The sequence below is a fragment of the Mustela nigripes genome, chromosome 2 (genome assembly GCF_022355385.1).
Source record: "Mustela nigripes isolate SB6536 chromosome 2, MUSNIG.SB6536, whole genome shotgun sequence".
Taxonomy (NCBI): domain Eukaryota; kingdom Metazoa; phylum Chordata; class Mammalia; order Carnivora; family Mustelidae; genus Mustela; species Mustela nigripes.
In genome coordinates, this window is record NC_081558.1 from 6741769 (window position 1) to 6754425 (window position 12657).

The 12657-nt window shown below is 42.5% G+C and overlaps 2 protein-coding genes across 2 annotated transcripts; one reads left to right on the forward strand and one right to left on the reverse strand.

Annotated features, from left to right (window-relative positions):
* The first annotated feature begins 3389 nt into the window (after positions 1-3389).
* Positions 3390-7531, forward strand: LOC132010941 (olfactory receptor 7D4-like). The gene is made up of 2 exons (XM_059388937.1): positions 3390-3408; positions 6597-7531. Exon 2 carries the CDS (start codon positions 6599-6601, stop codon positions 7529-7531), a length of 933 nt encoding a protein of 310 aa, XP_059244920.1. The 5' UTR covers positions 3390-3408; positions 6597-6598.
* A 3878-nt stretch (positions 7532-11409) lies between these two features.
* On the reverse strand, positions 11410-12396 carry LOC132010934 (olfactory receptor 7E178-like). The gene has a single exon (XM_059388931.1). The coding sequence runs from the start codon at positions 12337-12339 to the stop codon at positions 11410-11412; it is 930 nt and encodes a 309-aa protein (XP_059244914.1). The 5' UTR covers positions 12340-12396.
* Between the last annotated feature and the right edge of the window lie 261 nt (positions 12397-12657).

Consider the following 12657-nt stretch of genomic DNA (forward strand, 5'->3'; position numbering starts at 1 on the left):
GGATGGGAAGGGGTGAGTTTTTTCAGGAGTTGGGATAAGAGTGGGGAGGGGTAGGGGTAGACGAGGGCACCAGTTCAGAAAGCCTGAACATAAGAGACCTTGGCCCATCTGGTTTGTGTCTGCTGAGGTTATCTAGGTCTGTAAGAATTTGGTAATCGAAAGTGGCTTCCAGAGGCCATTGGAATTGATTGTCTAATTGGTACTCTGGCCATGCAACAGTACAGTAATGTATGAGACATCACCTTGGCAGGTCCTGGTCCAGTTCCAGGGTCTTCAGGTTAGTCAGTAGACACCCTAGGGGTGTTTGGGGACGAATTTGGATTGGGAGGTCCCCATGATTCCTTGCCGGGCAATCTGAGGGTTGGAGGAAGGCGTCCCTTCATCCAACACTGGGTTGCGGAGAGACAGTGTCAACTGCCACAAAATTAGCACATCTCCTAATTCCCGGAGTCTCAGAGGTCACCTGGTGACCGGCGGGGTCCGCCCTGACATGGCCGTGATTAGGACAGAGCATTCTGGAGAGACGTGCAATCATGGAAAACTCAGCACAGCTTCGGAAGTGGCGGTGGGAGAGGCAGGTCCAGGTCTGAGTAGGAAGAGGAGAGAGCCTCCTCACCAGGGTGGAGGCTCGATTTCCTCCCATGTTTGGGCACCAAATGTAAGGTTTTACAGGCAAGATAAACACAACACCAGGCAAGATAGGCACAAGGCAAGGTTTATTAAAGGCACCCTCAGGCAAGTTTCCAAGACTCAGGAGAGGAGACTTGGGGAAGTTGTGCCTGGGAAGGGGTTGTGTGAGCTTTTATTGGGCGAAGGCCAGGTGGGGGCTTCTAACCATATTTGGTAAGATTAGAGGTTGGGGGTTGGAAAGTCCAAAGTGGCTGGTTTCTGTTTCTCGCATAAGTTTCCATTTACTTAAGGTGACATGTCCTTGACAGATGTCTTTCTGGCAGGAAAGTCCTGGGTAGGGGGAAGATGGCAGTCTGGCGGCCATTTTATTGTTCCTCCGACCTAACCTATCTAACAACTTTTAGAGAATTTGCTACTTCGACCCAAATTGTTCTTTGAAAAACTCATCTGACCCTCTCTCAAGGCATTAGTCAGTGACCCTTTCTTACTACCATGGCTCATTTACATTTTAACTCGGAGATCTCACATAGTACCAGACCCAAGTCGTTTAGTAAAGATTTGACTAATTAATTAATTAGTGACACATCTAGATTCAAAGACCCTACCAAAATCTTTCAGATCCACTTACCTGACACCCTGACTCTTTGCCTCTTCAGTATTTTTCCTAAGGATTACCAAAGTGCAGAGGTCATTGGGACTTTCCAGGATTTATTGTTCAGTGTCTCGGGACAGTGTTTCCTCAAATGTCTGATTATTTGGCTTTTAAATATAGATTCTCAAGATCCATCAGTTCCAAGTCCAGATACACACCCTTGAAAACTGAAGGCAGAAACTCAAATCGATTCTTGCCAGTGTTCATACTGGCATTAGCATTATGGTATGAACAATAGCTAAAAGATGAAAACAGATGAATGGATAAAAGGAATGGTATATATACATACAATGAAATATTATTCAGTCTTAAAGGGACTGAAATTCTGATATATGTTGCAACATGGTTGAATCTCAAAAACATTATGCTAAATGAGATAAGCCAGACACAAAAAGATAAGTGCTGAATGATTCCACTTACATGCGGTACCTAGAATAAACAAAGTCACAGAGACAGAAAATTGAACAGAGGTTTCCAAGGGTTGGGGTGCTGGGGGGGGGAGGAGGAAGAGGAATTGTTGTTTAATGGAGACAGAGCTTCTATTTGGGATAATGATAAATTTCTGGGAATGGTGTGTGGTGTGATGATTGTATAATATTGTGAATGTTCTTAATGCTACAGAATTGTACATTTAAAAATGCATAAGATGGTAAATTTTGTCATATACATTATTGTGGACATGTATGTATATCCACAATAATATATATATTAGATATATAATATATATCCACAATAAAAATATAAACAAAAATAAAATAAAGTAAAATTGTTGTAATTTTTTTTCATAGTAAATTCTCAGCCTCTTTTCCTGGAGATACTGACTGGGTAAGTCTGGAGTAAGGTGGGAAGCTATACATTAACACTAGATCCAGATGATACTTTCGATAAAGCTTACCTTTTGAAACATTGCTTTAGGGAACCGTTCCCAGAAGATTGTCCTAGAGACCACCAAATTTAGAATTTGTGAAAAGTCCAAATTATCAGACCCAAACCCAGACCTACTGAGACAGAAACTTGGAGATGAAACCCAGAAATCTTTTTAAACAAGTACTCAAGCTCATCTTGGTGCAGGCTAAAGTTTGAGAACCATTACCTAGTGACTCCTGGGACCCTTCACCACTCAACCATCTGCTTAACATGAATACTACAAGTCATTTATCCCCAAGAGGAGATCTAAGAAAGCCTGAAGAGATTCTTCCAAGAGAAAAAGGACCCAGGAGAGAGGAGTCACAGCTGGCCCCACTGTTACTCTCCCAGGGCATAGGAATTGGCAGGTCAGAGACCCTTCTCCTGTGGGGTCTCTGCCTTTGAGGAGTCAAACTAATCAGAGAATGGAAAATCCATTGATCAATTTGTCTAACAAGCTTCAGAGGGGATTCAGTCCCCAGGACCACAAAACCTGTAACACACTGACTTATAGTCACTAAGGCCCATGTACCACTTTCAAGACACACAAGCCTTCTCTAGGAGAAATAAGTCAGGCCCCGTATTACATGCCTGCTCTGTATTTCTTCTCTTTTGGGAAACAAATCTTTCTTCACTACCCACACTCCATGAGAGAACAAGATTCAGGAGAGTTGGCCCCTGTGGTGAGCTTACTTTGCCAAGCATGCATAGCCTAGTAAGTGTTGTGAGAAATAGGGAAAAGATGTGTTTGGAGAGAAAAAACATTGACTACTGTTAAGCATATAGCAGGGACATCATGTGATATCTGTGCAGAAGGAGCTCTAGTGGCCAGTTGCTTCGGAGGGTGAATGGGTACACTCCTTGTTCAAAGTTGCAGTTGTGAGTGAGTTTTTACATTGGTTGCATGTTATTTGGATGGGTGATTGATGGAGATTATAAGGATGAGGAGGAAGAGACAGAGCACCCACTCTTGGATACCATAGGACTTTCCAGAACCACACTGTGCAGTGACACTGCCACCAGTGGGAGGTGTACCAATGGATGCCTCAGGTACTAATAGACTTTTACCATGAGGTATCGATTTGTTTTCTCCTACCTGGTTCCAAAACTCCAGAGCTTCCACCTTCACTCAGCCTAGGCAGATCCTTTCTGAATCCTTCTTTACCACCTTCATTTGTTGGGGAACACCTCCTGTTTCTTCAAAAGGACCTGTCCTTCTTCTTTCTTCATCCTTATCTGTGTTTCTTATAGAGATTTTCAAGAGTGAAGAGTCCGTGTTCCCTGGTATCCAAGGTTATGGTATATAAAGATGCAGGGTGGATAAGGGGGGACAGAGAAGCACACAGGAAGATCCAACATCCAGTCCCCCCTTGACATTCTACCCTTTTGCTCTTGGAACTTCCTGGGAGATACTGAAACTTGCAAGTCACTATCTCATAGTTCGTGTGATTGCACTTGGGTATCGGGTCTCATTCTTAAGTAGGGACATGGAATCATTAACAAGACATTGAACTAACTTATTCACCTCTTCTGGCCTTTGTTCCTCTTCCTAAAACAAGTAGCTTTGTCCCTTCAACATTAATGATGTGATGATTCCCAACCCTATTTCCTTTGACCCTAGTTTTGCCTGCCTTAAATCTATCTTTAACTCCAGGCACCAGAGAAAATTGTGATATGGATCATATTACATGTCACAGGTACTACATGGCCCCTACCTTTTATCCATTATTTTTTTCAAGGTTCCCAGAGATGTGGTCCCTGTTCATCTCCAACCTCATTTTCACTGTTCCCATGTCCCACCTTGTGCTTCAGCAGATTGCTAAGAGCACTCTGTCCCATGCTGCTTTTTGCATATGGACCTTTTCCCTTGCTACCTTCTGTGCCAGATAAGCCCAGACTCAATCATCAACATAGACAACTCCTTGCCCAGGGATCTCTTCCTCCAGGAATAACCCCCTGACTCCATCACTTCAGGCTAAATTTGGGGCTCCTTTCTGTACTTCACTTTGCAGACTGCCTTTATCTTAGCATTGAATTCACTGTATTACAATGTTAGGTTTCTGCATCCATTAATGTCCCTGGGAGGTGGAGTTCCTCAGGACAAAACCACATAATTAATCGTTTTATCCCCAACAACAAACACTGAGTCTATCCCAAAGTAGCCCTTGTTGCTCTGGACACTAGAAACAGAAAACAAACATGTATTTGGTACATGAATAAAGGGGAAAGTACAAATGACAAGTGGTTGTATCCTCCACCCTTAATTTCTAACCTCTGGCCCTAAGAAAAAATGTTTCTGATGTGTGGGAAACTCTTCTTAAGATTCACACTATTCCTCATTTCATGACCCATTTGAATCACAATCCAGCCCCTATAGGAAATAAAATTGTTTTCCTTGATTCTAATCCAGTTGATGATGTTAATGCACACAACATACTCTAGGAAATAACCAGAAGTGTGGGCATTTCCTGTGCACTCTGATATACTGCTCAACAAAACAGATCTGAAGGCAAGAAAGTAAGCCACACTTACTAGAGGTCAAGGGAATCTTTGGGGGAACCAGGTGGTGGGTATTAGATAGGGCAAGGATTACATGGAGCACTGGGTGTGGGGCAAAAATAATGAATACTGTTATGCTAAAAATAAATTAAAAATAAATTTAAAAAAATTAAAAATAAAGATGAGTCATGATCCTCTCACCAGAACTCAGCAGAGATGATTGCAAACTGCTCACCCCACCAAGGGTCAGAACAAAGATGTTCATTCATAGTTAATCAATTTGCCTCTGATGTGATCATTTTTATCATTCAGAGACACTATCTGTTTTGGGATTTTTGTGAGTTTTCTTTTTTTGAGATAAAATTGGCATGTAACATTATATTAGCTTCAGGTGTACAACATAATGATTCATTATATTGCACATATAGGGGTGTCTGAGCGGCTCCCTTGGTCGGGAGTCTGCCTTCAGCTCAGGTCATGATCCCAAGGGTCCTGGGATTGAGCCCCACATCAGGCTTCCTGCTTGGTGGGGGCCTACTTTCCTCTTTCTCTGGAGCTCCCCCTGCCTGTGCTCAATCTCTCTCTCTCTCTCTCAGTATCTCTGTCAAATAATTAAATAAAATTATAATATATATAAATATATAAAATATAGCATATGTATTATTTGATGAATTAGCAAAATAATTCCAGTTAACATCTGCCACTACACAGTTACAAAGAAAAATTTTCCTTGTGGAAAACTTTTTTAAGACTTTGTTTCTTTGTTTGACAGGAAGAGTGAGAGCACAAGCAGGGGGAATTGTAGGCAGAGGGAGATGGAGAAGTAGGTTTCCCGCTGAGCAAGGAGCCGGATGCAGGACTTGGTTCTAGGCTTCTGGGATCATGAACTGAGCCAAAGGCAGATGCTTCACTGATGGAGCCACACACTGAGTGATGAGCACCACTTAGGATGTGACTCAAAATTCTGTTTGTGACCTTAGTGTTATTTTATCTTATGGTACTGAAGTGGTTGAAACCTTGATACCTATGTTTTCATTAGACATTTTCACCAATATTTAAGTTAACAGATGAAAGATATTTTGTCAAGCAATAATAATGTCCAGGAAGCATCTGGCTCTGTCCCTCCCTGCAGGATGTTGATGGGTCCTGGTACACTAAGCGTTAAGAATTTGTTTATGTGGTTTATTATTTGGTAAAAACATTCTCTTTTTCTTCCTTTCCTTATTATTGAAGAATAAACCTACATTCTACTCATCCTGAAATAGTCTATCCAGATATTTTAGAGACTCTCAAATTTTCTCACCTCTGAGACCTACGTATCTGACCCTTTTTAGGGTTCCAGACAAGTTGGATAATCCAGATTAAGTTACTGAGGTTCACCGGACTTCATGTTCAATGTTTGTTTTTTTTTTTTTTTTTTAAAGATTTTATTTATTTGACAGAGAGAGATCACAAGTAGGCAGAGAGAGAGAGAGAGAGGGAAGCAGGCTCCCTGCCGAGCAGAGAGCCCGATGCGGGACTCGATCCCAGGACCCTGAGATCATGACCTGAGCCGAAGGCAGCGGCTTAACCCACTGAGCCACCCAGGCGCCCCAATGTTTGTTTTAGAGTGTGTTTGGACCATTTTATCGCTAAGGTCTAACATGGTTCTTAACTTTTTAGATTTGATGATTCTAGATATATAGGATAAATGAGTGTCCCAGAGGCCAATGGACAGGGGTTGATCAACATTATTAAATGTTGCATGTAATGAATAACAGAATGTAGGATTCCTAAACTTTGTAATGTTAAGGCTATTATGCACCATGCTTCCCTTCAAGAAATAAAAATAGTAGAGAGATTCTGGTGTCTATCTAGTGCCTATTTCATGGTCACTCCATGCTTATATCATCTAGCTGATGAGTTGGCAACATGGAAGCAAGAAATCAAACAAGTGCTTCAGAATTCTTACTCCTGGGATTTTCCCAAGACTCAGTGCCTCAACCCCTTCTCTTTGGTCTGTTCTTATCCATGTACCTGGTCACCATGCTTGGGAACCTGCTCATCATCCTGGCCATCAGCTGTGACTCCCACCTCCACACCCCAATGTACTTCTTCCTCTCCAACTTGTCCTTTGCTGACATAAGTTTTATCTCCACCACAGTCCCTAAGATGCTGATGAACATCCAAACACGGAGCAAATCCATCACCTATGCAGGCTGCATCACCCAGATGTATTTCTTTATGGTTTTTGGAGGTATGGACACTTTTCTCCTCACTGGGATGGCCTATGACCGGTTTGTGGCCATCTGCCATCCCTTGCACTACCCAGTCATCATGAACCCACAGCTCTGTGGCCTCCTGGTTCTCATATCCTGGTTCATCAGCTTGTCATACTCCCTGACCCAGAGTCTGTTGATACTACGGCTTTCCTTCTGCACCAACTGGGCAATTCCACACTTTTACTGTGAACTTGCTAAGGCCCTCACCCTTGCCTGCTCAGACACATTGGTCAATCATATCCTGCTATATATAGTAACTATCCTTCTTGGCATCATTCCCTTCTCTGGAATCCTTTTCTCCTATACCAGAATCACCTCTTCAATCCTGAGAATCCCATCAAATAATGGGAGGTACAAGGCATTTTCCACCTGTGCATCTCACCTGACTGTGGTTTCTTTATTCTATGGGGCAGGCCTTGGTGTGTATCTCAGTTCTGATGCATCTTCCTCGAGGGGCATGATTGCCTCGGTGATGTACACTGTGGTCACCCCAATGCTGAACCCCTTCATCTACAGCCTACGGAACAGGGACCTCAAGAGGGCTCTACAAACAGTTTTGGGGAGAACAATCTACATTCAGTAATGTGAATGCTCGTCCTGGGTTTTTGAACTGACAGGAAGAGCAGCCCTTGGCTAATGAAATCCTGCCTCTTGATGACATTGAGTTTTACTTCTCACCCAACCTTCATAAGCTACTTTGATCAGAATTGCTTTGCCAGTACTTTTTCTGATGTACCTTAAGCTCTTATGTTGACTGCTCTGTTATCCTCACTCCCACTCTCCACATCCCCTCCTTTTACTTTCCTCTTACTACACCTCAGCTTGGATTTCCAATCCAGCAGCCACTTTAAGTACCAATTCAGAATAGTTGCATGAGAATTATGAAGTAGTGCATTTTATCAACAACTATTGCTAGTTCCTTACTAAGCACCTTTGGTGTGCCAGGCTGCAGTAGGTATCTGGAACACAGGAGTGAAGTGGGAAAAAAGGACAAAAATCTTTGCCCTCATAAAGCATAAATCCAGGATCTCAGTTTCTCTAATCACATTTTAAGTCCCAACAGACTATATACACTGATGGATAAATTATTTATTTGGTGATTAGCAAGGTTGAACTTTTCTCCATATGCTTATTGAGTGCATTTCCAAACAATTCTGAGTTTGGGTTTCCAGAGTCCTTCGGCTTTTCAGTGGGTGCCTCCCTGCTGTCCCCATGGAGACACTGGATGGATGAATGCTCCCATTGCTCTTCTCCTTTCCTTGAATTTTCCCATTCCTGAGCTTAGTGTTGGGTTTGTAATTCAAAGAATATTATGGGCCATTTCAACTACCTTGGAACTGTTTTAAAATTTTCTCAAATAAATGTTATTAGTAACAAGGTGTCCCACACAGAGTTCCTTGTGAAGCAGACAATTAGACAACGATTAGCACACAGGATGTTTACCAGGCAGTGCTCCTAGAATCAACAACTGGGCAAGGACAAATGTGTAGTAAGGAACTTGGCCACATCTAAAGAGAATTATGGCTTTGTCCCAGCTCCCAGGGGTGACTTTTAAACACTTTAAATTTCTTAGGGATCTGGGGTGATTGACTATTTGTGGAGGGCCTCACAGACCACAACTCATAGTTTATGCTAATGAAATGGCTGAGGATGGGGGTTGGCCATGCCATAGAGACCAGTCATGTGATGAAAAGGCTGGAGCTTTGGGGAAAGAGATATCAGCCAGCCTTAGGAGGGAGGCTGAAAATTGAGTTCAACCATATAGGCCATAATTCAACTAATCATATCTATTAGCAAAGCCTCAAATAAAATTTTGGACCCTGGAACTCAGATGAACTACCTGGTTGGTAACAGTCTTTGAGTATTGTCACAGATGTCATCCCAGGAAAAGGTAACGGGTCTGAACTCCAAGGAAAGAAGACAACAAAAGGCTTCACATATGGGATGTCCTAGACCTTGTATTATGTGTATCTTCCTTTGGCTGAACCTAATTTGTATCTTTTTGCTGTAATAAAACTGCAATCATAGTATACTGATTCTTTTTTTTAAATTAATTTATTTATTTTCAGAAAAACAGTATTCATTATTTTTTCACCACACCCAGTGCTTCATGCAATCTCTGCCCTCTATAATACCCACCACCTGGTACCCCAACCTCCCACCCCCCTGCCACTTCAAACCCTTCAGATTGTTTTTCAGAGTCCATAGTCTCTCATGATTCACCTCCCCTTCCAATTTACCCCAACTCCCTTCTCCTTTCCAACACCCCTTGACCTCCATGCTATTTGTTATGCTCCACAAATAAGTGAAACCATATGATAACTGACTCTCTCTGCTTGACTGATTCTTAAGTTCTATGAGTTCTTCGAGTTCGTCATCAAATCTGAGGCAGTGCTCTCAGTTTGAATCATTCTAGCAAATCATTGAATGTGAAAAACTTCCCAAATTTATATTTAACTGGTCTGATGTGAGAGCGGACCTAGAGACCCCTGAACTTGTGGTTGCTGTGAGAGGGGAGGGCAATCTTGTGGTCTGGCAAATTTGTTGCAACAAGAAAGAACAGTGGAAAAAGTCAAGCCAAACTGAAGTCCATCAAAGACCTCTAAAAACTATCAGGGAGCTCTGGAGTTAAGATGATGTCTTAGAGTTGGCTGGAATTAGGGTAAAGGGTAAAAATGTTTACACCCCCAAATCAAACACTTACCAGATGTGGGTTGCCCCAGGAAGGAGGCATGACCTTACTGAGGCAGATCCCTATAGGGGTTGATTGCCGAGGGTTGAGAAACACCCAACATTTGAAGTAACATGTCCCTTATTTCTGACAAGAGATCTTTGTTGGTTGTTGTTGTTGCTGATGTTAAGATTTTATTAATTTATTTATTTCACAGACAGAGATTACAAGTAGACAGAGAGACAGGCAGAGAGAGGAAGGGAAGCAGGCTCCCATCTGAGCAGAGAGTCCGATGTGGGGCTGGATCCCAGGACCTGGGATCATGACCCGAGCTGAAGGCAGATGTTTTAACCCACTGAGCCACTCAGGCGCCCCTGTTGTTGCTTTTAATTGTGAAAAAATTACATAAAATTTACCACCTTAACCATTTTTTAAAATTTCTTTTCAGCGTAGCAGTATTCGTTGTTTTTGCACCACACCCAGTGCTCCATGCAATCCATGCCCTCTCTAATACCCACCACCTGGTTCCCCCAACCTCCCAGCCCCACCCCTTCAAAACCCTCAGATTATTTTTCAGAGCTGTATAGATCAGTAGTAGTAAGTACATTCACAACCATCATTACCATCCATCTCTAGAACTTTTCTACCTTCCCAAACTGAAACTGTCCCATTAAACACTAATGCCCTTTCTCCTTCCTGTAGCTCCTGGCTCCCACCATTCTACTCTCTGTCTCTGTGAATTTGACTACTATATGCCTCTTATATAAGTGGAAGCACACAGTATTTGTCCCTTTGTGTCTAGTTATATAATATAACTGGGGAGAAATTAGATTGAATAGGAAGGACAATCATCATGAAAATTAAGATCACCTCTGTTCTGGTAGTTTCTCTCCCGTCTATTCCTTGGGAATTGTACACCCCAGTTTTCCTAGGGAAGTTCCAGGAAACTTGATAGCTACTTATTCAAACTCAAATTTAATAGTGTGTCATTTCAGCTTCAGAAGGAAATTCAGTAGTTATCCTATTCACCAAGAAATCTGATCAAGATGGGACTCTGGGAGGCTTAGTCAGTTGAGCATCTGATTCTTTATCTCAGCTTGGGTCTTGATCTCAGGGTTGTGGGTCCAAGCTCCATGTTGGACTCCATGGTGGGGGTGAAGCATACTTTTAAATAAATCTAATCAAGATCATTAAAGCACAGATATATTAGATGTTTTGGACTTTAAGGTAGAATTTAGATCCTCCTAACAAATGGCGCTGGGTGGGGGGGCAGAATCATAGGAAAATAACAAGATGGGGGACCTGGGAGTTTCAGATATTTACTCTGCCTTTGGCTCAGGTCATGATCAAGCCCCATGAAGGGCACCCACCTCAACAAGGAGCCTGCGTCTCCCTCTGCCTCTCCACCTTCTTGGGCTGTTTCTCTCAAATGAATAGGTAAAATATCTTTTTAAAAGGGGGAACAAAAAAAGAGAGGGAGAGTTATGATTATTTTTCAATGATAGAAACAAGACTGCACATGACCAAGAGTCCTGGGCAATGCATAAAGAAAGTGATAGAAGTACATATTATACACATAATCCTGCAATGACTATGGTTTAAGTGGAGAGTCCAAAATAATCCCCCATTTCCATTAGAGCTATGCTAACAGGAATAGCTGTATAAGCAAAAAGCAGAGATCCATATGAGTATATATACCATGTGGCTGCAGATTCAGAATTTCTTGATGTTGTTGATTCCCTGTATGTTCCAGTTCTATAAACTCAGAAAGATTAAGACGAATGCTGATATTAGACTGTTCTGCTGATCATCCCCCACAGTGCCCTCTTGATGTCCTTGTTCCTCAGGCTGTAGATGAAGGGGTTCAGCATAGGGGTGACCACAGTGTACATCACCGAGGTGACTGCACCCTTCCTGAGGGAGGAGGAGATGGATGAACTGAGGTACACTCCAATGGCTGTTCCATAAAACAAGAAAACAACCAACAGGTGGGAGCTACAGGTAGAAAAGGCTTTGTACTTCCTACCTGTGGATGGAATTCTCAGAATGGAGGAAATAATTCGTGCATAAGAACAAAGGATCCCTGAGAGGGGAACACCACCAAAGATGGCACCAATAAAATACATTAGTATGGTGTGGATGGAGGTATCAGAGCAGGCAAGGTGGAAGAGTTGAGGTGCATCACAAAAGAAATGATGAATTTCCACATTTGTGCAAAAGGTGAGTTGGGACACCATCAAACAATGAATCTGAGATTCCAAAAGGCCGCCAAAAAATGACATCAGGACCAACAAGCGACAGAAGGATGGGTTCATGATGACTGAATAGTTCAGGGGGTGACAGATGGCCACAAATCGGTCATAGGCCATCACAGCCAGGAGCAGATCGTCCAAACACCCAAACAGGAAAAAAAAGGACACCTGAGTTAGGCAGCCTGCATAGGTGATAGACTTGCTGTGCGTTTGAATGTTCACCAGCATCTTGGGGATTGTTGTGGTGCTGAAACCAATATCAGCCAAGGACAGGTTGGAGAGGAAGAAGTACATGGGCGTGTGGAGGTGGGGGTCAGAGCTGACAGCCAGGATGATGAGCAGGTTCCCAAGCAAGGTGACCAGATACAAGGACAGGAAGAGCCCAAAGAGAATGGGCTCCAGTTCTGGATCATCTGAGAGGCCCAGGAGAAGGAACTCTGAGACAGCTGTTAGATTCCGTGGTTCCATGCAGGTGGGACACTTCTCAAAAGAGAAGAGAGTATTGAATACACAAAACAAGTGTAGAGACACCCAGCTAAATGTACCTATTTTGATTTAAACAATTCACACTTCCCATCGTACATCCCAGTACCTTCAGCAACGTTTCTTAATTGTAAACTCTTCTTAGAACTCTTTCCTTACTGGTGACTGAGCTATTTACCTGTTTCTATATATACCCACTATGAAGACATTGAACTAAAGAATGTTAGAGAAACATACAAATGTACAAACATAGAAATACTTAGTTATACTTGGCTTCAGAACTCATATTTGTTGCCAGTAAAA